Genomic DNA, 27570 nt, shown 5'->3' on the forward strand with positions numbered 1-27570 from the left:
ACAGCACCGACTTTTACAAGGCTTACTCTACGTGATGACAACATGGACTCATTAGTTTACTACCACTATTTTGTAAACAGGGAAGTTAAAAAGGAGCTCTATCTCACTATGTAACTGATAAACATGTATGTATGAGAGCATGTATGTGCACGTGTGTGCATGTTTGTGTACTGTTAATCTATTTCCCACCTTCAGGGATGGCTGTAGCCAATATGCTCGAAACAAAAACTGCTCTTTTGAAACTTTTCTCGGAAACATATGCATAGACTATCTGATGTCTCACTAGTAAACTGTTTGGCTAACAAATGGCAAGTGAGGTACCCTTATTCAGAAAAGTCTACATCTGAGATCTTCTTCAAAGTCTGAAACTGAAGAGTGCATTAGTACAGAAAAGCTTCAGCCTTCAGATCTCAGTTGTTTAAACTGTACTGATAACACAGTCCAATATAAGTGGGACTGCATTTCCCTTCAGTAACACAGAGAGCACTAACTTCTCCCTGGAGAAAAGTGTAAATACGAATGAAACCTTGAGCTTTGTTTAAAGTGGCTTACTTCAGGCTTTCTTGTATTAATAACTGCTGAGCAGCAGATGACTTACTTTTTTTAACCCCATTATTAAAAGACAGCATCTCATTTCTTACTACATAACACAAGGCTTACAAAGAGGATCTCAACTGATCACACAGATGCTCCTTACCTTTGTGTGAGGACTCTGACTTTGAAAAATGACGTGTATTACTATGCTGATTTGTAAAATGGGTGGGATCCACATCCTCAGGGTCCATCACTGCGGGTGGTGGTGGTCTGCAGGCAAACAGAATTTAAAGAATCTACAATGTTCCAGCTCTCACTGAGCAGCACAGCAAAACTCTTCTGTGGAATCTGAGTGTCCAGTGCTTCAGAACGCTCAAGTTAGTTCTTGGATAGCTACACATCTTGAATAAATTATTTTTATTGTACAATTCTTGATGTGCATAAGTCTCTACATTTTTCCCAATATGTAACATCTATGAGTCACTGCTATGGAACCAAATGTGAATGAGGAATAGCTTACACTTAATTTACTCCATCCTGGAAGATTTTACCAAGAAAGAAGTAAATAAACTAATAAAGAAAGTAAAGAAGAAAACAAGAAGTCTGAAAGTGCTATCAAGAATGCGAGAACTTTATCCACAATTGTAGTTCTTTATCCACCAGGTGCTAGGTGGTAAAATCCACCTTAAAACACTACAACTTTCTATGCAAAATATTTAAAAGGTTTTATGTCAAAGAGAAAGAAAATGTCAAATAGAAAAATAGATTATTCTAAGTATTTATTAATTATTTAATATAAACATTTGCAGATATTTGGCATTGATGAAAATGGAAAGGAAAACCGGCTTAATTCTTTGATTTTCCAAAGAATTAAGAATTTTCCAAAGAATTTTCAAATTTTTCAGTAAAACATAGAGCCTAATCAGGCTGTGATAAATCAGATCTATACATTACTAAAGCTTGCTTGGTATAATAGAGCCTAATCAGGCTGTGATAAATCAGATCTATACATTACTAAAGCAAGCTTGGTATAACCAAGCTGAGTCGTTTGGTGCACATCTGACCATGTAATCTCCAAATCAGAGTTAACCCTGAGTCTCTTCGCTTGTCCCTAGTGGAGATCTCTTTCTGGAGATCTCAAAGGTGACAAGAAATGACGAACTGTACGTCCATGGAGAACTCAACTGACCTACAATATAAGTACAGGTGAGGTGAATGGCTGATCCAAGTGAGAGACTTACTCTTAGAGAATCGAGGAGACTCTGCAAACGGCGCTCTGATCGACGGAGAGCTACGTGTATGTGTGTATCAGTAGGAACAGCAGTGCCCACACACATGATGTGTGTCTATATAGTTTCAAATAGAAGCCATAGGTCAACATCTGTACTTTGTGCAGCCCCAAAGCAAAGGAGCAACACAGTCTGAGAACTAAGGGCCTGCTAGATGATCTGTTTATTCTCGCATCTCTAACATTCAAATGTCATTTAGAAACACAGTTTTAATTTTAGGTTTTTGTAGTTTTGTTCATTTTATTTTCACCCCAAACCATGTGCCTGCAAACATTGTCAGTTGTTTGCTTGTTTTCTCAATGCTGACTTACAATCTTCACACCTTAGAAAGTAATAAAAGGCTTGTTAGGAAGAACGGACACAAACAAGTGACTTCAGGACGTGGCTTCCCAAGGAGGCTAAAGATGGCAGCCGAGTCCGAGAACAGTGTATGATCATCACCACAGCAGAGCGTTCGCCTTACTTTCTCATGAATCTCAATAGAGACCCCTAAACCTGAGGACAAGAGCACAGGGATGTCCACGCAGGGACAATCAATTCACTTCAAGACACCTTCAGGTCTCAGGCTCAGCTGTGTTCAAATACTGCACATTTTATTTTTAATTGAAATAGAATTACATCACTCTTCCACTTTTTCCACTCCTTCAGTTCTGACATGCCCCTCCCGACTCTCATGTAGATTCCGTTTTCTTTGATTATATTTGTTACATATGTATATAACACATGTATGTGTATGTAAAATCACATGCATACGTACTGAGTCCATTTGTGTTGTGTGTTTCCAGCTGACCAGTGTGCACTAGACAACTGACAAGTTGGCCCATCCTGGCAAAGGCTGATCCCGCTCCCCTTCTCCCAGCAGCCAATGGGTATCTGCAAATTCTTTGTTTATGGGAAGAACCCAGCAAAATAGCCCCTCCACATTAACACAGTCACTGACATTACTATTGTGCAGATCTTGTTTTCACAGTTATTTCTCGAATAGACCATTTCACAGCAGACTTCCTCTGGCTACAGAAGGAACACATGTAGATTTACTGTTTCCTGTGCTATTATATTGTAAAGGGGAGGACTGTTCCAGGTTAGTGATATTTATCATTGAAAATGGGAAAATTCTTACAAATCAAGAGTCTATTCTGTAGTTCTTGTGTTACAATTACCTACTTCCTTCTCTTAAAGCTATATTTTTAATTAATAAGATTGCTAAATGTTCTTCAGAGTTCACTTCAAAAGCCAGCTGCTGGTTGCGGGCAGTTGAGTCACGCCGCTACGCGGCCCCTTAGGCTTCTCATGCCCAGTGTTTTTACCCATCACCTAGTGATGTTATCGCAACAGCAAAGAAATGTCCATTCTTAGAGATGGTTCTTAGCCCTAAGTATTAGGATAATTAAAAGGTGATGAAGTGATAAATACAACCAATATTCATATGAATGTGCTAGAAAGTAAAGGAGACTTGTACAAGTTTTAGACTTTTCTATGGCTTAAAAACTCAAAGCAGCTGACATTTTCAGCAAAAAGCCTGGGGCTGACGCCTTGTTTTTCTCTCTTTAGACAAGTTCTCTTCAGAGGTGGCTTACAACACCCTCCTCCTGCCTCGGCCTCACTAGGTTGGAAGTGTATAGAAGTATGCCCCTAAAGTTTCTGACTTAGAATTAACACACATTACTGACTGATCCTTAGTTTTCACAAACAAGAGGAAAGGACTTAGAAAAAAATAAGAAATAGGGATTCTGACGGTGAATATGCTAAGCTTTACATGATTTTATTTTTTGGACTGATGTGGGGCTGCGGGCAGTGAAAAGTACTCTGATTTCTGGGCGAGATGGGTGGAATCCCTGGGATACCCTAAAAGGGAGAGCAGGTGCATTCCCAACCTCCCAGATCAGGGCCTCTCTAGCTGCAGTCCCCTCCCCACAAACTCCTGTAGAGAGGTTTGAGACACACCAGTCTGTAGGGCAATGCCTCAAGCCCCTCCTCCACAGATGAGGACATGGCCACAGGTCACATAGGCTCAAGACAGATCAGTCAGTGAAGACAGGACCACGCCCCCAAATACGTAGATGAGGTCTGACCCATTCAAAAAAACTACATTTGAGTGCCATGTTCAGAATTAAAGGTGTGCAGGAATTATTCCATCATCTGAGAGCTTCTGTCATAAGAGGTGTAACACCACCGCATGGGGAAGAGATCTGCTCTCCTGCAATCGATGCCAGAAGCTGCCCTGTACCCTCACCTGCTACTCAGTCTCCTGCAGGCTCAGCCCGGTCCAAGCACCCGAAGCAGCAGGGGTGGAAAGGAGAAGGGCCAGCAGTGGGGGATGAGGCAGGGGTCGGGGGCACTGGGGAGTGGGGAGTAGGGTGGTGGGGTGGTGGAAGCAATTCCCCCTCCCTGCCCGAGCTCTATCCACCTGAACCCTGGCCAGAGATCGCGGTGAAGAGCCCTGTGCTCCAGAGCCCTACAGACTAAGGCACTGCTGAGCTGAAGTATTACACAGAGTAACTGTGGAACTCATGTTCTGTTGTCTGTTATACGAACTCTGTCTGTGCAAGTGGCTACCTACCTTTCCATCGTAATTAAATGTGAAAACAGACACTGCAACGGGCATGCAATCACAAGGCGTTGTCCGTTCCAAACTAGAACAGTGTTTCATAAAACCCTCATTTGTTTGCTCATGTATGCAGTATTTTAGCAAATAATGGTCAAATCAAACAAGTGATGCTTTCAGCACGAAGAAGACGGGATTCTGAGTGCACCACTGCACTCTAACTCCTAACAGCACACTAACAGACCAGGGGAGAGTGTGCATTGCAACCTCTGAGTCTCCAGAGGATCTATTCACATTCGGAGAACTTGCTCTTAATTTTAATGAACCTTTATAAGCATTCATCCCAGAGAGTCCTATTATCTTTTGTCAACATTAATGCTCAATAGAGGCAAGGGATTTTGGAAGCTGAATAAAAACACCCCTAAAAATGATCTGAACCCATTTGACTACATAAAAACCATATATTAACTTCCTGAGAACAGACTGTCTTTTCCTTTGCTTGGATACTGTAGGAATGTACAGAATTATAAATGTAAACATTCTATACATGTTTAGGAAAAACTAAAAAGCAACAGATTGTAAACCAATTATGTTACTACTGTCCTCAGAGCAATACAAACCCAGTATTGAAAGGTACTTACCTTTTGAAAGCACATAAACTTAATCTTATATTTTTTTTTCACAGTAATAGAAATCCCACATTTTAATACATTGCCATGCATATAGGAAGAAAATAATGCCGAATACAAAATAGTCAAATACACAAAATGATAAAGCTGATTTAATCTTATATTTTTTAAAACTTATTTTACATGTATGTATCTGTGTGTGTATGATGTATTTATGTGTACACACACACACACACACACACACATATTGTGCAAGTGTTCAAACTTGTGTTGGTACACGTGTCTAAGTGGAGGCTCGATGCTAATGCTTCATGCGTCCCTCAGTAGCTTTCTACTATCTTTATTAAGGCGGAGTCACTGAACACAGGGCCCACCAGTGTCAGTGGGTCTAGCTAACCGGCTTGTGCTGTGGATGCCATCTCTGCCTCCCAGGTCAAGGACTGCAAGTGCCCACCAAGCATGAGCAGTTTTGCATGAGTTTGGGGATCAGAGCTCTAGCTCATGCATGCAAGATAGGCTATCTACAAAGTGCAGTGACTTTAATACATGTTAAATAAGGATTACAACCCAAGCTTTATTAATTCAGAGCTTTTGAAATAGTGTATTTCCTTTCATTGTTAGTCTCTCCTTGAGACCTGGTTTCCTGTATCCTCACCTTGAACATGCTGCAAGACAAGAGTGACCTTGGCTTTCTGATCTTCCTCAGCTTCCCTACTGAGAGATCAACACACATACACCACCATACCCAGTTCCTGTAATTCGGGGATCAAGCTCAGGCTTTCTCTCCCGCTAGGTAATACTTCTACAAATGAGTATAGCCCGGCTGTTATTTGCTCATTTAAACTAATTTTAATGGATACATAGAAACATAAAAATAGACCTATTTTCAAGGTAGCATAGTTCAATACACATGCATACTAACATGCAAATCTGATTAAATACACCTACTTCCTCTTTTACCTTTTCTTTTTATTGTATTTTGTGGGTGTGCGTGTGGGTGCTTTGCCTGCATGTATGTCTATGAAAAGCATTTGTGCAGTGCCCTGAACCTGGAGGGACACATAGTCAAAAGGCATGTGGGTGCTGGGAATCAAGCCTGGGTCCTCTGCGCAGGCAGTGCCAGTCACTGAGCCGTGGCTCCTGCCCCAGCATTTCTTTCTTTTTTCTGTTCTTTTTTTGTTGTTGTTGTTGTTGTTGTTGTTTAATTAAAATCCAAATTTAATATTTTATTTCCTTTTTTTTTCTTGGACACTAGATTTTTCTATGTAACCCACATGGGCCTGGAAATCATTATGTATCCCAGGATTACCATGAACTCACAGGAATACCCATTCCTCTCCCTCTGGATTGCTAGCATTGACAGTTATGCGCCACCAAGCCTGGCTAAGGATTTTCCTTTTCTTTTTTTAATTATTTTACTTATTTACATTCCAAATGTTTCCCCCATTCCCTGCCCCCCTCCAAGAGTTCTTCTTCATATCCACCCTCCCCTCTGCTCTGAGAGGGTGTTCCCCCACATATACACCCTTCCCCACTCCTTTGCTTCTTTCTTCCTTGGTGCATCCTCTCCCACTAAGGTCAAACAAGGTGGTCCTCTGCTACATATATGCCGTGGGCGAGCCACGGGCCAGCCCATCCATGGATGCTCTCTGGTTAATGGCTTAGTCTCTGGGAGCAAGGAGTATTTAATGTTTCTGTGTGTATGAGTAGTTGCCTACAAGTATGTATGTAAGCCACTTGCACACGTAGAGCCATCAGAAGCTAGGACAGAGCACCAGGTCCCATGGCACTGAAGTTATAGATCTTAGGGAGCCGCCACACAGACGGTGGGGAACTAAAGCCAGGTCCTCTGTGAGCCATCTCTCCAGCTCCCATCCATTCTTCATGGGAATGCTTTCAACACTTTCATCTACGGGCTTGAAATGGGCAAATCATAACTTCATTTAGTCCGTCTCCTTCTAAATACCGAAGCTTCTTGTTCCTATTTAACTACAGATTCATTTCCGTAGAGAGAACTTCCCCTATTCCTCTCCCCTGTTTTCTCCAGGCCAGCCTTCTGTGTTTAAGGCTTCACTTCATATTTTAATCAAACATTCTGGAAAGACAATAAATAATAAAGAAAATAGAACTTTCTCCTCCAGACTCAACTGCTGACTGGTAAAGGTGAAGACAGCGGTCCTCAACGCTGTGACTGGGAGAACACTGAGCACAGTCAGCTACGTGCTCCAGGGAGACACACGAACAGAGAAGCGCACACACACACACACACACACACACACACACACACACACACACACACACACAGGTGTACACATAAATGCTCTTATCCAGTGAGCTATGTTCTCAGCCCCAACAAATGTTTAAAATCTGAGATTTTAATTTAGAAATTAGTTAATCTCATCTCTTGCTAGCTAACGGTACAAACTCCTTAAATGCCAAAAAGCAAGCTTGACACAGGAATCTCTCCTTTTATATCCCAGTGTCTATTACAAATATCCCTTACATGATTTTTGCCAATGTAAGATTCTGAATAGTGTTTGAAAATAACCATTTGACACTTGACACTACCAACTGGAGATTTTTGGCTTGCCACTGGAAGGACAGTCTTCTCAGACAACTGACGTGTCCTCAATAACCCAAAGCTAACTTCCCCTTCTCCTCTCAGGTGTCCTCTTACCGTGACGGCCTGTCAATCTTGGCACGCTGTGTTTCATCACCTTCTTTTGACTTTGAGTGTGCTGACTTTGCTTTTGACTGTGGACAGAAAAACAAACACCAAACAAAAGGAAAGAAAAAGTTTATAAAACATGTATACCTCAGCAAGCTTTCCTTTAGAGATTTCCAGCTATATTTAGCTGAGTAAAATATTTCTATATATAATTATTCAAGTCAAAACTTTAGACCCAATGGTCTAGTACAATTTGCTGGCTAATCAAATGAGTGGACCACAGACAGACAGACATACAGACAGACAGACACACAAATGCCCACACACACGCCCACACACATGCCCACACCGTGAACCTCGAAGTCATGTGCAGACACAGTAAGTAACAAAGGTGCTAGCTGATCAGATCTAGAAGACAAAGTGGATAGAATCTAAATTTGAGCTTTTAAGCTCTTCTCTGTGTATCTGACCTAGAGCAAAGGTTTTCCAGCCAACCACTAAAACACATTTCACGTAAACTTCCTAAGAAAACATTTGTACCAATAGCAGTTATGAAATCTAAAAACTGCAAAAGGCAGGACACTTGCTAGCAAGATGGTCCTGTTGTTTGATTCATAAAAAGTAAACCATCTTTTCTTGGTTAAAGAATCTAAGCAGTCTGAAATGACTAAAATGTGCTTTGCAAACTTAACAGCATAAATTCAATGACAGGCTTCTCTGTGAAACAACCATGACGCATTAGTCATGCGTGCAATACATGTATTTTTACATACCAAAATGGATTTTCATAGCTTATCCTGAGGGCAGAACCCTGTTTTCATCTCTCATTTTATTGCTGATTTAAAAATAAAGTGAAACAAAAAAGGCCCTGCACTACCTTGCAGTCATAGTCATGTTTCCTTTTGTCCAAAGATGACTTTTCTCGATCTTTGGCTTTCTTGTAAGCTTTTTTTTCTTCAGCCATCAGAAGTCGAGCAATTTCCTAGACAAGACATGGACAATATCATTAAGTACAGACTTGAGATTGTTTGTTCACAATGTAGGGAAACCTTATTAATGTGAACTGACCTCATCCTGGGCAACCTGAGCTGCTCTTATGTCCATATGAGTAGCCTGTGAATCAGAAACACAACACGTAACTGGAATCTGTGCTGTCCACTGCACATATCCACTGCACACATCTATAAAATAAACTGGAATTTGAAACCAGCTCCAGGTACATCCCAGACGCTGTTGGTCAATGGCAAACTTCGCCAGTCAGAAGAGGACTCTGCAACCTACTCATTTTTAGAGAACCACCAAAACCTATTAATGCAGAAAAGTCAGGATCTCGAGTTCTGTTGCTAATGCTTTATTAATCCCCACAGCAAGATCCAGAAGACCTCCTTTTGCACTGAGCTACATCCCTAAGGCTACGTGAACCTGCAGACAACACCAAACACAAATAGTGCGAAGCCTTTTTCTCCAACGCAGACAAAGTCATAGTTTAATTTACAAATCAGTCATAGAAAGAGGTTAATAATGCCAATAATGGAAGATGCCACTTTGAATAATGTACTCGAAGTATTTATTTTCCATAGCAGATAACAGAGACTACAGAAGGTAAACCATGGGTTGGGGGAGTATATGCTGCCCCACTTCCTCTGTCGTGACTCTCCCCACTCCTACAGAGACACCAGTCCAGAGTCCAGAGCGCCAACAGTGGACTCTGGAATCTTTACCAGGAAACTGAGTTAGGATTCGGCTCATGCAGCCCCTTGTTTACCTTTTACCCTTATGTACTCACCAAAATTTCCTCTTCTTGCAATTTCCGGGCAATTTCTGCGTCATACCACTCCTGGTCCCTGTGACTCCCTCGCGCTGGAGCAGAGACAGCTTCATTCATTCCTCTGGATTTCATTCCTAGAAAAAACTCAATTCAGTGAGGTGAGTCGGGCTATTTTCTGAAAAGAAGAAAATGTTAGGCAAAGGCTCTCCTCTGCCCTCATGTTTAACACTGAGGACACAGCCTCCATGTGTAGAGTGCAGCATGGGTACATATGAAGTCAATGGTTCCTGGGCATCAAAATGCACAACTCAAACGTTTAACAAAATTACTTCCCAAATCTGCCTGGTAGAAACATTTCTCCGATAGATTTTCAACATCAGAAAGTCATGCAGAACCAAGAACCAAAGTGAGTCTTCAAAGCACAAACCAAAAAGAAAAACAAAGCCACTAAAAATGAAGAGAATTCACAGAAAAGAAGGTTCCAGAATCAATTTCACTGTGGCTAAGAAAACAAATAGAACAGCTTCCTCTGGGTTCGTCTTGCCTGTCATCTTCCTGCAGAGCAATGAGGGCCATCTACAAGTGTGATGAAAGCCTGTCAAGAATGGTCCTGCCCACCCTCTGTCTGACACAAAAGAAAACACTTGCTCCAGAGCTTCCCCACAGCTCTGACCCACCCATCTGCTAATGACATCACAAAATTTTAGGGAAAACAAACCATAGAGGAAATATCAGAAAATGCGATAGAACTGTGTCCCCTAAAAAAAAGAACAAAGAAGAGACCTGGCTGCCGATTATGCCTTGCTATTCCGCAATGTTACAGGTGCACAGACCGGTCTATACATTTCAAATACGCCAAAAGTTAACGTCATTTCAAAACTGTGGGTACTTTCCTTTGCATGCCTTTGTAAGTTACAGTTAGTCAATGGGATGAATATATTGCCTCAGAAATAACAAAGCCTTTTAATGGAATCCATAGAACAGGTACCTAGTATAACCATTAGTAAATAAACAGCAAATGGAGACCTAATTTATTCTAAAAATATCTCTCTCTCTCTCTCTCTCTCTCTCTCTCTCTCTCTCTCTCTCTCTCTCTCTCTCTGGAGACCCAATTTATTCTAAATCAATCAATCAATCAATCTCTCTCTCTCTCTCTCTCTCTCCCCCCCCGCTCCCTCCCTCCCTCCCTCTCCTACCTGTTGGAGCCACCCACACGTTCTGAGTGCTTGACCAATATTAAGATACTGCTTCCCCCAACACCATAAATTCTAACTTGTGCAGGATGACTGAGCCCTTGCCGTGGGCATATATTTTAAGCCTTCCTAATGGATTCTTATCTCCAAGAAACAGAATCACTGGCTCAGTATATTATGCCATCAAGATAAGTGCATATTAAAATAATAGCAAAAATACCTCAACAAATTGTTTCCAAAGATGTTAACACATACATAAATGAAAATAAATTTGTGGACAGTCTACTTAACGTTGTGGTAAATTTAAAATATAGACTCGTGTGTGCACATCTCATGATAAAGATGAAGAGAAAGCATGTCTTTCTTAACTCACACTTCCCAGGACTTCACTACACGGACCAGCACAAATCACCTCTAGTAGTACTGAGTCATACACTGGTCTGGCCTGACTTACGACAGCTTCCGATTGGTTTGGGATAGTCTCAGGAACAGGGCATATGGAGTTGGGTAAACACACTTATCTGGATTATGGTTTGCACGAGCATATTTAGAAAGGCGTATCTGAGTAGGGGACTTGGCCTGGGTAAAGTCCGTGAAGGACAGTTGTTTTACCACACTCCTACGAGAGAGAGAAGTGTAGTGAGTGGCCTAGAGCCTCACTGAGGATGACAGACTACGCCTCTGAGATTCCATCTAGTGAAATGGTATATGTGCATAAACTCAGCTTTCAAAAGAATCAATATTTCCCACAAGTGGGTTCTTCTATTCTATGGAATAAAATTAATTGAAAATATTTCACTTAAAATTCTAACCAAGATGTAGTCAGATGAATAAATAGTCTTACTAAACTGACGGGATGATAAGATTGTAACTACTTTAAGTTTAGAAGGAAAGCAATTCATAACAGAAGTCACAATTTAAAGTAACAGCTCTGTCAGGCTCAACCACACGGGTGATGAGAGTTCACTCAGATCCCTGCCCATCACTGTCAATTCCAAGTCTCGTTTCTTAGACACTTTCAAGCCTAAGAAAGGACAGGCCTCCCCAGTATGGTATGCTACACACCAGAAATGATAAAAAATGTTCTAAGTATACCGTGTACTGGACAGTTATCATTATAAAAACCTAAGTTTTGCCACTATAAATAGAACCTGGGAACTACTTTCAAATAGATGAGCCTACCTCGCTGTCCTTCTCTCTCCATCTCCCTCCTCCTTCCCTTACTCTTTTGGTGTGGTGCTGCAGACCACCTGCGTGGGCAGGCGTTCTACCCTGAACAACACCTCCAGTTCCTACAGTTACCCTGATTCTTAGCTTTTCTGCTTCACATCCTGCAGTCAGGGAACACAAAGACTTCCCCAAAGACAACTTTTTAAACAAAATTCAATATAGTAAGAAAAATGGGAGTGGAGCTCTCACTAGACAGGGTCTAGCAGCTATGCAGTCCTAGCTGTCCTACAACTCATTACGTACACAGACCAGGATGACCTTCCAGTCACAAAGACCTTCCTTTTTCTGTTTTACAACTACTGTAAACACATAGAGGTGTGCACTGCCACTGAAAGGCAAACTAAAATACTAGCACTGAAGATAAATTTACACTAAGTATGAACTAAAATGTAACTTAATATTTTTGGTAATTGTGTATTATGCAATTTTATAAGAAAATTTGACATTTAGGGCACATTACAGTGTATATGGGCTGGAATTTAGAACGGTAAGTACAGTATTTAAGGTTCTGGAAGGTGAGAAGTTAGTCTGTTAACCAAGGAGATGTCACAGACATACACCACGGCGAGCTCCTCTCAGAGTCAGACGCAGTTTAACTGTTCTATGGAAAGTCAACCAATCTTCGCTTTAACTTAGCAACTTCATTTCCATCTGACTTGTTCCACACCCATTCTGCAAATGCTCTTGGACTCAGTGCTGTCTGTCAGACTGCTGTTTATTAATCGTTAACTGAAATAGAATCTAGCAAATCTGGCATATACCACATCTTTAAGAACTCTGTTTTTAACAGCAAGAGATGATCCCAATACCTAATTATTATTTCTTAATGAAATCTCCTGACTGCACCAAGAAGGTTCAAAAATCAAACCCCAACAGGACCTGGGAAGTAAGTCTAAAGATCTGAAGCTGGCTGAGTATAAAGTGAAAAGCACAATGCAGTAATACAATAATCCTTTATTAGCTATAGTCACTGTTTCTAAACCCTGTGTTAAAAGAGCAAACATTTACTAAAACTCCAGCACTAGAGACTTTCAGGACACAAATCTGCTTGAAAACTCCAGCACATAAACAATGCACTAATGGTTAACTGGCCCTTAGAGCAAGCGCACTAAAATCAGGGTCACAGAATCCAACCGTGGCCGTCAATGGAACCCTCAAGTCTCCTCCCTACCCCACAAGTTCCATCTAGCAATAGTGTAACTTTCTCATAAGCCTACTTACGAACGCTAGCATACTCTAGCCTCCACGGTCTCTGTTCATGTCTTCCTAACATGGTACATCAAATATAAAGATGCTTATGTGCACATCTTTAAATATATCCATGTTCCTCTGAAGCTTAGACACTGACATAAAGCTCAAAGCCACAATATATGTAGTATTCAGTATAGCTTGCTAAACAACAATTTAATTTTTTCTTATAACAAAGTCCTTTCAACATGAAATATGACATAATAGCCAACCAAGTCTAATGAATATGCAACCTATAAACTAGTTTTTCAATCACAATTGAAGTTTGATTTGACCATGGCAGGCCCTCCTTCATACTTCTGTTACAATAATCTTTCCATCTCTGTAAAACTTAGTAAACATTTACTGAAACTAGTCTGAAGAGTGCTATGCCTACTAAAACTACACACATCATGATATCATGCCAGTGTTAGAGCCGCAAGGAGAGCCTTCCCTCAGTATGTCCCAGGCAGCAGAGTGCACCTCTGTCCCGGGATGGATACAGATGTGAGCATCAGAGGAGCCCAGAATGCTAGTTCCTACATACGACTAATTTCTTCTCTTTAAACTGTGCTTTTTAACTTTACTTTTTGCATGTGAACATATGGTATAAAAGTATGCATGTGTGTGGTGTGTACTGTGTAATACATGTATGTATAGATTGCAGCAGTTATCTGGTGCTTTTCTCTTGCTTCCTCTCAATTTTATATATTGAAGCCATATTAGTCTCTTGCTAATTTAGAACCATTTCTGGGTAGGGTAGCTATCCAGCTTGTTCCAGAAATCCTCCTTTTCTCCTGAGTATAGGGATTACACGCAGCTGTTAAGGCCAACTGGCTTTTTTATGGATTCAAAAGATTTAAAGTCAGACTTTCATGCCCATGTACGAAGTGCTTCACCCACAAAGCAACACCCCAGCCCTTACCCTCCTCGTTTCTTTACAGATATTGAGAGCTTGTATATCTTGGCACTCAAAACAACTGTAGAGTTAAGGGTGCATATTCAAACAAATGTTAACTGAAAACAACGATTTTTAAGCTTTAATTACATCATTACTTGTAGCTTTAAAATCTTCCAAGTTCACCTAGAACTTATCAGTTATAGAAAGTACCCTGCACTAGCTGTCTCCTACCTTGATGCACCTGATAGGGATGATCTGAATGTTTGACACTACTCTAAAAGACAGCCTAGGTGATGTCTCACTCTCAGGAGTTATGAGACCAAGAGGACACGGTACTTCTAGTCCCACTGGAACTACACTAGACAAACATATAAGTCAACTACAACCACATCTTCTCAGTTCATTTAAATAAAACAAAATAGCCAAGAGGTTTCAAAGCAGAATGAGAGTATCTGATGCAAGGTTGTGGCAAACAGTGACTGGTACCTGGGATGGGCACTCTTCCAATGTGGCCCTGGAGAAACCCCTAAGAATGCAGCATGCTCTTACTGGATAGTACTGGTCTTTCCTTCTTCCTACAGACCTAAGATCAATCAGACACCTCATATAGTGTCTCACTCCAAGATTCATTTTAAGGACAGAAGGTCAAATTAAATAGAAACAAAGGTTGCTTAAGATGCTTATTAAACTGACTAGCTTTAGATACACGACTTCCAACAGGGCAATCCATTACCTGCAACATGGTGGTGGCGAAGTTCTTTATCCTCTGAGAAGGGAGAAGTTCTGGGCCTATGTCTCCTTTCTCTGTGGTTACCTTGCCCAAGGTCCCTCCCATACACAATTTCCTTACAGGGAAGTCCTGCTTTCTGTGGAGACTTGGGTGAAAGTCCGCCATGGTGTCGAGACTGCTTTTCCCGACTCGGAGTTCCAGGGCTACCGCTAGCTCCCCAGTCTTCAGAGTCGGTGCTCAGAAACACCTCCCCACTGATCTTCGGCAGCCGAGACTTCCAGGGCCTCTCCCGACCGCACTGCTTCCTTCCCTGCTGCTCACAGGCAGTGTGGACATCATCCCTCCCTCTGCCCCAGCTCACAGAAGGCAGGGGTCTCTCTGACGGATGCTGTTCGTCCAGCTCTTCCGAGTTCTCCTGCCGATGCCTCCATTTTTCCTCCTGCTTTACAGTCTTCCCATCGTATTGGAGTCTACCAGATTTTGAGTGTCCAGAACCCAGTTCCCTGTCCCTCCTTGACCTTGACTGGTCTGAGTGGAGGTAGAGGGTATAAAAATAAAAATGGATGACTTAATGAGAGTATAAATTCATTACACAGGGAGTTGGGACCCAATACTAACATATTTTTAGGTGGATAAAATTGCTTTGAAACTTTTACAAATTGAGATTTGGAGATGAATACTGGAATGGTCCATGCATACATAGCCAACAGGTAAAAAGCAAAACTATAGTGAAACAATTTGAATCTAAAAGAATCTGATCATGATTACGAAGAGCTTAGCATGTTCATATTTGCCAGTAACAAAATGATGGACAACAATGCTACTGTATAAGGCCAATGAGCCGCTGGAAGAGGTGCTAACACAGGCTGTAAAGTTTTGTAAAACAGTGGTTTTGTTGTGTTTTTAAATCGGATGAGATGACATCTTCACTACAGTGACAGTCAAGAGCAGGCACTGCTGCTTAGTTTAAAATGACTCGCTGATCTCCCCCATGTGGCCAGAGCAAGCATGCCCCACACTTGTGGAGCAGACTACATTACAGTTCAGTGGAGAAGGAGAACAGAGTGGAGGAAATTGTTAAGAAGTAAATGACTCGTATACTGGGCTAATTTTGTTCCTTATTTTAGTAGAATCTTAGCCAGAAAAAAACTACAAGAGGAATCACATATGGCACACATGAGCCATACTGTCTTGTATGTCTAAAGTATAAGCTATAAATACAAGTTCTAGTTTAAAAATCAAAAAGCCCACCGTGTACATAGGTGCTTTTATAGACTCTTATCAGACCCAAGTACATTATAAAAACAAGAAAACAAATTAGTAAGTACTCTGTAAGGCCACAGTAATTTTAGCATTCTTAAAGTACTTAAATTAACTACACTTCGGAAATAGTAAAAACAAATTCTTCTTCCAAGAAGAGACGCTCAGATAACTAAGCTGCTCCCTCCTCGTCAGTCGCTGCTGAAACACTGTGGAAACAGTTTCCGTGAGCAGCGGACCTGAGGAGTGTTTGCTGGGCTGGGTGGTTTGACTCCAATATAAGGAAAAGGGTGTAAAAATCCTGCTATGCATATAAGAAGGAAAGCATGCACTAAGTTCAACACTTACCAAGTAACTTCTACTCAATATCTCAGTCTCCCTTTACACTTCCTAAAGACCAGGAAATTTCCTTCCTAAAGATCAGGGTCTCAAGTAAAATCTGTTCCCTTCCTCAGATATTGGTGAACAGATTTTCTCCAGAGTTCATAGTCAAATTTGTACTTGACATAAAAATAAGTGAAATGTAGCAGTTTCTACAATAAAAAGATCTGTTCTTTTAGCATTCATTAACTCTGTCTTGACAACAGATAAAGAATTAATTGGCTACTGCAAAGAATGAATATAATACTGACCAGCTATGAAATGATGCGCTCATTCAGAGAAGTGGTTTATAGAGTCTGTTCCAGCCTACTTACGGGGCTCTGTGAGTGGTCCATCATTAAGCTCAGAGCAAAAACAAATACTTTTGTTTGAACATGAATTTATGAGACTATGATTGATTTTCTAATTCCTCCTGAACAGTAACTGATCGTCGTTTTATTTTCTATAGTTTATCTAAGAAGGCATCTTTGAATTGAGAGTAGGAGTGACCACAGTTGAGAATTCTACACTAATCCTTTCCAACCTCTTCTGGTTGGAGAGAGAGACTTGGACGTTCTTGAGACCAAGTTATCTGGCAAATATAATTAATGTCTTCATTGGCAATCTGTGTGTGGTATGAACAGCACACACATACATATATAAATGTATCTACATTATAAGTGTGTGCCTCCATGTTTCTCACTCAAAGGAAGTTTTGGTTTAAACAAAATGCACGTCCATATGTATCTATGTATGACTGTATATATGAATTTATGTATGTATGTATATAAAACTTTACATAAACTTTTAAAATTACAGGTCATTCAACAAAATCACATTATTTGATCTTTTCAAAATTTATGTAGGGGATATATTTTTATAATTTTACAAATAAGAAAAATGCCAGAAGTCAAACTAGAAATTTTCCTAAGAAACTGAAATGATAGACTTCACAGGTTCCTGGTGGGTGAGAAGCAATAACAAATATGAACATGGTACAAGGCAAGTGGCTCTGAAGAAAAACAAGGATTCACAAATGAATGATTTCTGCTATTTTTGAAAAGCATCTCACAAATGTTTTGGATAATTTCAAATTTATAATGTATAGTTGACTATTTTTAAGATTAATTGAAGCTTATTACAGCACAAGCTGAAAGGGCAAGCACATCAAAGCACTCTGATTATTACATAATTAAGGCAAGCATACTGACGCACTCTGATTATTACATAATTAAGTCAAAAACCAGATTAAAAAAGACAGAGGCAGAATCTTAAGAACTGATCGATTGATCGTGTGTTGGGAAAGAATCCTCACATAGAGCAGATACAGGTGGCTTCGTAAAGGTAAGATGAATGCATACTCTCTATGAAATCCATCTTGGTGTAACTCAAAGGCATATAAATGGCTCAGAGTAGCCAACATTTCCCTTTCCTTAATACTCTTGATACTTTGAAACAAGCATATATTCCACTCTCTACAATTTTATAAAAGTAACTAAAATAAATATAATTTTAGGGATCCTGAAAAGAAAAACAAAACAAAAAACAAAAAGAACAAAACAAAACAAACCCAAAAAACAAAAACCATAAAATGTTTAAATAGTCTCCTTCTATAAAGACTCGCCAACATACCAGTACAGTACTACAATCCAAATACACGGGTTTGATCAAGTTAGAATTAGGGTTTTAATACAAGGACCTAAAATGGACATTTTAGTTGACTACTCCGCTATCCTCATGTTTTTCAGACTTTTAAAATAGAGGGGCTTAAAAATGGACTCCAGTGGTAAAGCACACTCCTCCAGAGGACCCAAGTTTGACGCCCAGCACCCACAGGGTGGCACACAACATCTGTGACTCAGTTCCAGGGGCTCTCACACCCTCTTCTGGCCTCCATAGGCACGTGCAGTGCCTTGAGTGCAAAATATCCTTACACATAAAATAAAATTTTAAATTTTGAGTTATTTTGTTATATTGAACATACTTTGAGAGCAAATTTAAAAATTAAACAAATAAAAGCCGCCACCATTAAAATTCTGCATTTCTACGATTTGTTTTGACACTAGTGACTAATAAATAATTTTATACCTCCTAGATCCTATTACATAAAACATTTTATACCTCCTAGGTCCTATTATACAAAACATTTGGTAGCAATTTTTTTCTTTGTGTAAGATCCAATATATAATTTCAGAAAAAAGTGAGTATAATAAAGATAGCTATTTAAAACAAAAAATGTTGAGCTTATGAAGGAAGAAATCAAAATCAAGCTACTTTCCAAACAGGCAAGAGAGATGACTGCTAATTACAGTCTTGTTAGGAAAAAACAAATGGGGGGGGAGGGGCAGCTGGGCAATTTTATTCTCAAACTACAATAATATCTCGCTCCCTCCCTCCCTCCCTCCTTCTGCTTACTTATTAAAGGCAAATGTATTTATGTGATAGATAGCTACCCAAAGCAGCTGGTTTTCTAAACCCTCTAGGATCATCAAACTGAAAATTTTTACTCTCTAGGCTGTCTTTAGTTTTGGTCACTAGTATTTCTGCAAGTATAATGTTCAAATCAAACCTCAAAAATCACTAACATATGGAGCTAGAAATTCTCTTCATTTGACAAATCTCTGGAGGAGATGAACTAAGCTTTGTGTTTGCAAATGTTCTGTTCCCAACACACTTTGAAGAGAATGTGCACCACCACAGCGTCACCACCACCACACTGAACAGCAGGCACTAAAACACGCTCTTCAGAGGGGGTTCTTTCCCTCACCAATCACTCTGTGCAGTAATCAAGCAGTAGAGGAATCTAGACCAAGAGTAAACAGTGAATTTTCCAGTTTGGTACTGCAGGTCCTCAGAGGAAAGAAGGGTGAAGAAAGCTCTTTTACCCAATGACTGATGCATGATGCACCTTCTGTACTCGAAAAGCACTGCACTGCTGAGATTTCTTTGAGGAAAATGATACCTCCAGAGCCACACCCACCATTTTCTCTACCACAGTTTTGTACTTAGGAAGTAGAATAACCTTACAATGGCTTTATCACAAGGAGTGCATCAGTGTCACAAAGCCATGTTTAAGTTCTAAGTCAAAAAGATGACCGTCGTAAATCCGAAATATAGTCATTATTTAAAATAAAATAAAATATAAATTTTAAAATCAAATAGAACATTGCCACAAATCTAAACTGGACTCAGAGCCTGAGGATAAGAGACATGTCTCTGAATCCCTCAGCTACTTTATGGAGCAAATGAAAAGGGAGTTCTGTAGCTGAGGCAAGGACAGGGTAGGTCACACTGCAGCCATTTGCTGTTACCTCCATCCTCATAATAGTAGTTATCTCCAGAAGCACTGCCTCCAGAAAACTCTGGAGTGCGTTTCTTCCTCTTTTTCTCTTCCTGCAGTTCCTTCTCTTGCAAAAGACGTGCTATGTCCTACAAAAATAAAATGGAGGAGAAAACAGCATCATCAGAGAGTGAACAAGGTTGACATGGTGACTAGATGCTCCTGTCAGCTCTCCTCTGCTGATAGTGCTCCTCAGATCTCCACTCATTCATCAAATGTTACTCAGATGCTTGTGCCGCACGGGTAAGAGCACACTGTACAAGAGCAGGCTGGCCTTTATTATTCCCAATTAAAATGTACCAAGGGCTCAGGTTCCGAGACCAACATCCAATACACGAGGCATCATCAAACTGCAAAGCTGTAAGGCGAAAGACACTGTCCATAGGCGAATCAGCAACCTAGAGATTGGGAAGGTATTTTCAAGAACCCTACGTCTGACAGAAGATATTATCCAAAATTTATAAAGAACTCAGGAAGTTAGACACCAAGAACCCAAATAACCCAATTTTTAAAAAATGGAGTACAGAACCAGACAGAATTCTCAACAAAGAAATCATGAATGGCTAAGTACTTAGCGAAATGTTCAAAGTTCTTATTCATCAGGGAAATGCAAATCAAACCATCTCTGAGGTTCCCATTAAAATGGATAAAATCAAAACCTCAAGAGAGCACATGCTGGAAAGGATGTAGAGCAAAAGGAACCCTCCATTGCTGGGCGAGTACAACCCATATGGAAATCAATTTGGCAGTTTCTCAGAAAACTGGGAACAGTTCTACCTGAGGACCCAGCCATACCTCAAGACCCTGGGCATAGACCCAAAGATGCTCCACCATCACACAAAGACACTTGCTCAGCTATGACTGAGGGAGCTTTATTCTTACTAGCCAGAAACTGGAAACAACCTAGATGTCCCTTAACTGAAGAATGGACAAAGAAAATGTGGTACATCTACACAATGGAATATTACTGAACTATTAAAAACCAAGAGACATCATGAATTTTGTGGGCAAATGGATGAAACTTGAGAACATCATCCTGAGTGAGGTAAACCAGTCCAAGAAAGAACATGCAGAGTATGTACTCACTTATAAGTAGATAATGGCCATAAAATAGAGGTCCCCTATTATACTCCACAGACCCAAAGAAGCTAAACAAGAAGGAAGGCCCACGTGAGGAGCTTGAACCTCACTTAGAAGGGGGAATAAAATAGTCATAAACGGCAGAAGGAGAGAGAGAACTGGGAGAGAGGGGGAATGGGGAGGGGAACTGGGGGTGGGATTCGGGATCAGGTGTGATGAAAGACAGGAGAAATTGCTAGATGGCCACAAAAATGAATGGATATCTGCAACTGACAGGGGTGAATAGTTAGTGGGCATCTCCAGGACAAGGGAAGTGCTCTAGAATCAATGGGGTGACCTTAACTGTGACTCACTACATTAAGGATATGGAACCTGAAGAGGCCACCTCCTGTAGCAAGGCAGGAATCCCAGTGGAGGAATAGAAACGCCATCCCACCCACAAAAGTTTCAACCTAAAATTTATCCTGGCTACAAGAAATGCAGGCATGGGGTAAAGAGCAGACAGTGAGGGAACTAATAACCAGCCCAACTTAAGACCCATCCCATGGGCAAGTACTGATCTCTGACACTATGAATGATACTCTATTACGCTTGCAGACAGAAGTTTACCATGGCTGTCCACAGAGAGGCTCTACCCAGCAGCTGACTCAGACAGACTCCCACAGAAGGACAGGAGGAAGGATTGTGGGTCCCAGAAGGGATAGGAACCCCACACAGACCAACAGAGTCAACTGACCTGAACCCTTGGAGCTCTCAGAGACTGAACCAACAAGCAAAGAACATACACAGGCTGGACCTAGCCTCCTAGCACATATGTGGCAGATGTACAGTTTGGTCTTCATGTGGGTTCCAAACAACTGGGGTGGGTGGAGGCTATCCCAACAGCTGCTGCCTGTACATGGGATACGTTCCAGCTGGGCTGCCTTGTACGAACTCAAGAGAGAGGAAGTCCCTAGCCTCACAGAGACTTTAAGAGGGGAGGGGAGATGCCCAGGGGGCACTCCACTTCTCAAAGGAGGAGAAGAGGGAGGATGGGGAAAGAATTGTGGGAGGGGTGACCAGGATGGAAGCAATGAGCAAGACATAAGATGAGGAAGTAAGATATAAAATTAAATTTAAGGAAAACTGTAAAGCTAGCTGAATCTATAGAGAGTCAAAGTCATTTTGCCTAAAGCTAAATCTAACCCAATTTCTAACTAAGACGGAAGTTGGTACCAAGAGTTGGGACACTGCTGTGATAGGCCTGACCGTGCTTTTGTTTGGAAGAATGTGGATTTGGGGACTTTGGATTTGGAAAGCAGTGGAATGCTTTATATGGGGCTTAATGGGCTGTCTTAGTAGAAATGCAGAAGTCTTTGTTACTGAGAATGATCTGAATTGTGCAGGCCTGGCCCGAGAAGTTTCAGAGGAGACTTTCTTTCGGCACGTGCAGTAAAGACTGCTTTTGTGGTATTCTGGTGAAGAAGATAACTGCTTTTGCCATTGTTTGAAGAGTATGCCTGAGGCTAAGGTGAGAACACTCAGATTGACTGCACTGACAAAGGAAGTCTCAGAAACGCCCATCATAGATTTTGTTCTCTAGTTAAGTCTTATGAAGAGCATTTTAATGAAAAAAAGAAGTTGAGAAAGGAAAAATACAAAATATATGGTTTGAGTATTAAAGGGACACCTGGAAGTGAAAAAGAGCTGAATCCTGTGCTCAAGAATATTAAATTGAATTAAAGGAGTAATGACCTGGGGGTAAGATCCCACCCAGCTAAATTAGCTCCAGGCAACTTAGTACAAACCTTTAATCCCAAGAGACAGGCCTACAGATCTCTAAATTCAAGGTCAGTCTACAGAGCAAGATCCAGGACAGCCAGGCTTAGGCAGTGAAGGAGTTAGAAATATAATAGAACAAGGGGGCCATGTTCCAGCTCCTGCAAACAGCAGAACTCAGCAGCTTTGGCCATGTGTCTCTGGCTTTATATTCAAAGAGGAGGAAAAAGACACTGATGCTGGACAGCTGGAGGCGAAGAAAGAATCATCATCACTGAGGAATCTTCTGGGAAGTGTTTTTTAGTTGTGTTCAAGATGCCAAGGTTGTACCTCGTGCTGCAGCTGGACTTGGTAATGTGTAAGAGTCACCCAGGTGGTACTGGTTTTGAAGGCATGAAGGGGCCATGAAGAGCAGCTGAGGCTGGGCACTGTGAGAGGCCATGGAAGGCCACTGGTGAAGGTGCAGCCTCAGTTGCAATTGATGGCCCAGAACTGAAGGGGTCATGCAAAGGAGTTGAGGCTTGGCACCATGAAGAGAGTCTATGAGAGGCTATTGGTGAAGCCTGGTTACAACGAAGACCCCAGTGGATTGGAGACGCCAGTACCATGGGATGATCACCAAGAACAGGCAGTGGAGTAGATCAAACTGAGTGCTACAGAGGGCAGAGCTGGACAAGTGAAGCCAGCCCAAAGATGTTAAAGCTGCCAGAACCAGAGACTATCTGCTGAGGAAAGCTGCTCACAGGGAGTACAACCAGCCCAGGAGACAGAAGTTTGTTATAGTCAACGAAGATGAAAAAGGAGTTGAAGATCTGGAGACTGCTTTGACATCAGACATGAAGCTGGCAGAGTATGACGTTTGCCCAGCTGGTTGCCTGTCTTGAGTCAAAGATTAGTTTGGTGATTAGATGGATCTCAGAAGAGACTTTGAACTTTGGACTTTTAACATTGTTGGTACTGCTACAGACTATGGGGACTTTGGAAGTTGGACTAAATGTACATTTTTATTATACTATGTTTAGGTATGGCCTCCATAGACGCAACTGTTTGAACAAGTCTATGGAGGCCAGGGAGTGGAATGTGATGGTTTGCATATGCTTGGCTCAGGGAGTGCCACAATTAGAAGGTATAGCCTTGTTGGAGGAAGTGTGTCACTGTGGGGTGGGCTTGGAGACCCTCCTCCTAGCTCCCTGAGGATGTGCAGTTTATTCCTGGCTTCCTTTGGGTGAAAATGTAGAACTCTCAGCTCCTCCTGCACCAGGCCTGCCAGGATACAGCGATGCTGCCATGCTCCCACCTGATGATAATGAACTGAACCTCTGAACCTGTAAGCCAGCCCCAACTAAATGTTGTCCTTTATAAAACTTACATTGGTCATGGTGTCTGTTCACAGCAAAGACCCTAACTAAGACAATATATTTAAGTCTTTTGTCCAAATATATGACTAGGATTGGCAAGGAAATAGCAAGCTACACAACTTAAGAAAGTGACTTATAATTTAACTATAAAAATTGCACAATTAAAAATTTATAATTTTATTCAATTATATAAAATTTTATTAAAATTGTAGTTTTATAATTTTTATAATTAAGAATCATAAAATTTTAAATTTTTGGTGGTGATTCTGAGTCAGCTTTTCACAGAAATACTGCTATGTTAACAGAAAAAAGAAGGTACACTTCTGCCTGGCATGCACAGGACCCATTCTGAGCAGCTGTTGTGGCCCAAATATGACCCATTCTCTTACTACAGCAAGGTGCATACGAACTGCCACAGTACCATGGACTGCACGCCAAGGACAACAAAATTCCTATAGACAGATAAGCAAAGGAGCAGTACTTGTGCTTAAAGGGATCAGTGCAACTCTGCACTGTTATGCTTTAAACAGAAACCAGAATTTCATCAGGCAAAGTACAGAACAGGCCAGGAGCAAGGTTGTCTCATGAACAACACTGTTTAGAAAAGTATCTGAGGCAACCCAAACACAGAAAAACATACATGATATGCACTCACTGATAAGTGGATATCAGCCCAAATGCTCGAATTACCCAAGATGCAATGCACGGACCACAAGAAACTCAAGAAGGATGACCAAATTGAGGATGCTTCACTCCTTCTTTAAAAAGGGAACAAAAATATCCATAGGAGGTGAGAGGGAGACAAAGTTCAAAGCAGAGACTGAAGTAACAGCCATTCAGAGCCTGCCCCACATATGACCCATATATATACAGCCACCAAAACTAGATAAGATGGATGAAGCTAAGAAGTGTAGGCTGACAGGAATCAGATATAGATCTCTCTTGAGAGACACAGCCAGAACATGTCAAATATAGAGGCCAATGCTAGCAGCAAACCACTGAACTGAGAACGGGACCCCACTGGAAGAATCAGAGAAAGGACTGAAAGAGCTGAAGGAGCTTGTGACCCAATAAGAACAACAATGCCAAGCAACCAGAGCTTCCAGGGACTAAACCACTACACAAAGACTATACATGGACTGACCCTGGGCTCCAACTGCACATGTAACAATGAATAGCCTAGTAAGAGCACCAGTGGAAGGGAATACCTTGTCCTGCCAAAATTTGGACCCCCATTTAAGGGATTGTTGGGGGGGAAGGTAATGGGGAGAATGGGAGGGAACACCCCATATAGAAGGGGAAGGGGAGGGTTGGGGGGCTGATGGACAGGAAACCAGGAAAGGGAATAACATTTGAAATATAAATAAGAAATACCCAATTCAATGAAAATGGAAAAAAAAAAGAAAAGTATCTCTAACCTAAGAAGAAAGGCTTTGATCATAATTTGGGGTGGGGGAGTGGGGGTGGGAATAAACTACTCAGGAGAGTTGACACAGAATCTCCAAAGATTTAGGAGGAAATCCAGAGTAGTTTTCCACAGCTACACTACTAAAAAATGAACTAAGCAGACTCCACAGGAAGAACAAGGAGAGGAGAGAAGAAAGTAAGAGAGGACAGCTCATTAGTAATCAGGAGTGCTTGGCCAAAACCCGGCCAGAAACATGTAACTGTCGCTCTGCTTCTGAGGAACACAGATCCACCCTTCAGCAACAATAGAGTGACTTCATTCGCTCACTCTAACACAGCAGTCACCGACAGTCACTGCTCATGAAGAAGGAACAGCAGCCATCCTGACGTAACCACGGCATGGGTCTGAGCAGGTAAAAGATCTGAACAAAGTTTCTAGGGCCCATCATATAGGTTTAGTTGTTAAAATCCCCAACCGAGTTTCTCAGTTCACTTTCTACTGGGGAAAGGAGCCGGACCGGTCAACACATAGTGAAGAGCAAACAAGCAGAAGGCGATAAAATAAAGTAAAATAAAAAGCCCTTTAAGTCGCACCATATCGGAACACACTTAGGATATTTAATGTTCCTCTGATTTTGCACTTATACTCTAGAAAAGAAGTGGAAAAGCCAGCCAGCCACAGCAGACAGGAAGCACTTACCAACGCCATGAGCACTGGAGGGCTTTACCATGTCACTGAACCCCAACCACGGCCTCCCGTTTGCAGGGATAGAGAGAACTGACGTTTTGGAACCTAACACATATTTAACTGAAAAGGTGAAAATTAAACAGCCTGATCTTCCCAACTCTAAATTGCACACTTAGATATTGTGCTATAATACATATGTCAGAACAGAACTAAATAGCACAAAAGTTCTCTAATATCTTATAGATCTGTAACTTGGAAGAACTCATCATTTAACTCTTTCTTACTTTACAAACAGAATTAATTACTCCTTTGTTTACTTAAACCCACAGACCTAAAAATCAAGTATTTGGTCGTGTTTTCCTGACTTGAGGTAGGATCAGGGAAGGCAAGAAGCACTTACAAGATGTCAATAAACCTGCTAATTACAACACACGCTTCCTGAGCACAAAGTACAGCTATTTCTCTCAGCCTGGTTTCATCCCAAAGAAGAACATTTACTGTGGAGAAGCAAGACCTGCTGCAGTAGGAAAAGGTCCCTTGTGACCCTAAAACAGGGCATCAGAGGTCATCCTTAATTCTTGTCATAATTATCATAAATCATGATTTATTTCTTTAACAAACAGCTAAATACACTCAGATATCTCACTCTCATTGGTAACTAAGTCTTAAGGAGCAAAGGTGACTCTGTAATATAGACTAACTTACTAATACCCTGCTTTACCTAAAAGTGACACATGCCAACTAGTGTAGAACAGTCCCACTTTACATGATTTAGCATCGCCCCCATATCTATGAAAAGTGTCCATGCATTGAGCAATCATTTTCTTCACTGACCACCAAAACCTATTATTGAAAGGGGTGGTTCTGATGCTAAGGTCTTGTTCCCCAGTTGGTTCTTGATTGGTCAGTAAAGAAGGCCGAGGACCAATTGCTGGGTAGAGGGTACAGGTGTGACTTCCAGGGGTCCCAGCACGAAAAGGCAGAGGAAGAAGAAAAGAGTTTTTTTCTGCCATGCTTTGGAGGAAGAACAACACAGCAACCATGTGAGGTCTCCAGGAGAGCTGGGGCCTGTAGCCTCCACTACAGGCGGGTGGCCAAGGATGCTTGACAGGTGCTAGGTGGGAGTAGTCACTGAAGTTTAGGGCAGGTGGAGACAGAGATACTAAATTGTTAAAGGCACACTTCTCCAGGCGGAGAGAGTAATGCCCAGCAACTGTGCCTAGAAGGCAAGTTGTAAAGTAACAAACTGTGTCTGTGTGTCTTTTATTCAAGGGTCTCGAGTGGGAGCTGGTATCACTCTCTGAGAAAAGGCAGGTAGAACAAGAGGGAAGCTGGGAGGGGCTGGTGGCAGGCTGATCTCGGAGCAAAAGGTGGTAGCTTTTAAAACTATATGCAACAATTTTAAAAGGCAGAGAAATGAATTCTCAGCATAGAGTATTGCATATAAACTACGCAACAGCAAACATCTGCAAATTCGTCATCTCACAATCCAGGCACTACTATCAACTATCATCATTTCAGTTCTAAGAACAAACCGTCAAGAGGGCAGAAGAATCAAATGCATTCGGCAAGTAGATAAGGCCAGTGAGTCTAACACCAGCTCTT

At 41.3% G+C, this 27570-nt stretch overlaps 1 protein-coding gene across 1 annotated transcript in view; it reads right to left on the reverse strand.

Annotated features, from left to right (window-relative positions):
* Positions 1–241: 241 nt before the first annotated feature.
* The window catches only part of Ccdc50 (coiled-coil domain containing 50), a 47534-nt gene continuing 20205 nt past the window's right edge, over positions 242–27570 (reverse strand). The window contains exons 5-11 of the mRNA XM_032900046.1: positions 19646–19763; positions 14718–15242; positions 9452–9567; positions 8734–8778; positions 8543–8647; positions 7675–7751; positions 242–804 (exon numbers count right to left, since the gene is read on the reverse strand). Coding sequence (XP_032755937.1) covers positions 657–804; positions 7675–7751; positions 8543–8647; positions 8734–8778; positions 9452–9567; positions 14718–15242; positions 19646–19763 — 1134 coding nt within the window. The 3' untranslated portion in view covers positions 242–656. The remainder of the gene's footprint in view (positions 805–7674; positions 7752–8542; positions 8648–8733; positions 8779–9451; positions 9568–14717; positions 15243–19645; positions 19764–27570) is intronic.

The sequence above is a fragment of the Rattus rattus genome, chromosome 4 (genome assembly GCF_011064425.1).
Source record: "Rattus rattus isolate New Zealand chromosome 4, Rrattus_CSIRO_v1, whole genome shotgun sequence".
NCBI classification, from domain to species: Eukaryota; Metazoa; Chordata; class Mammalia; order Rodentia; family Muridae; genus Rattus; species Rattus rattus.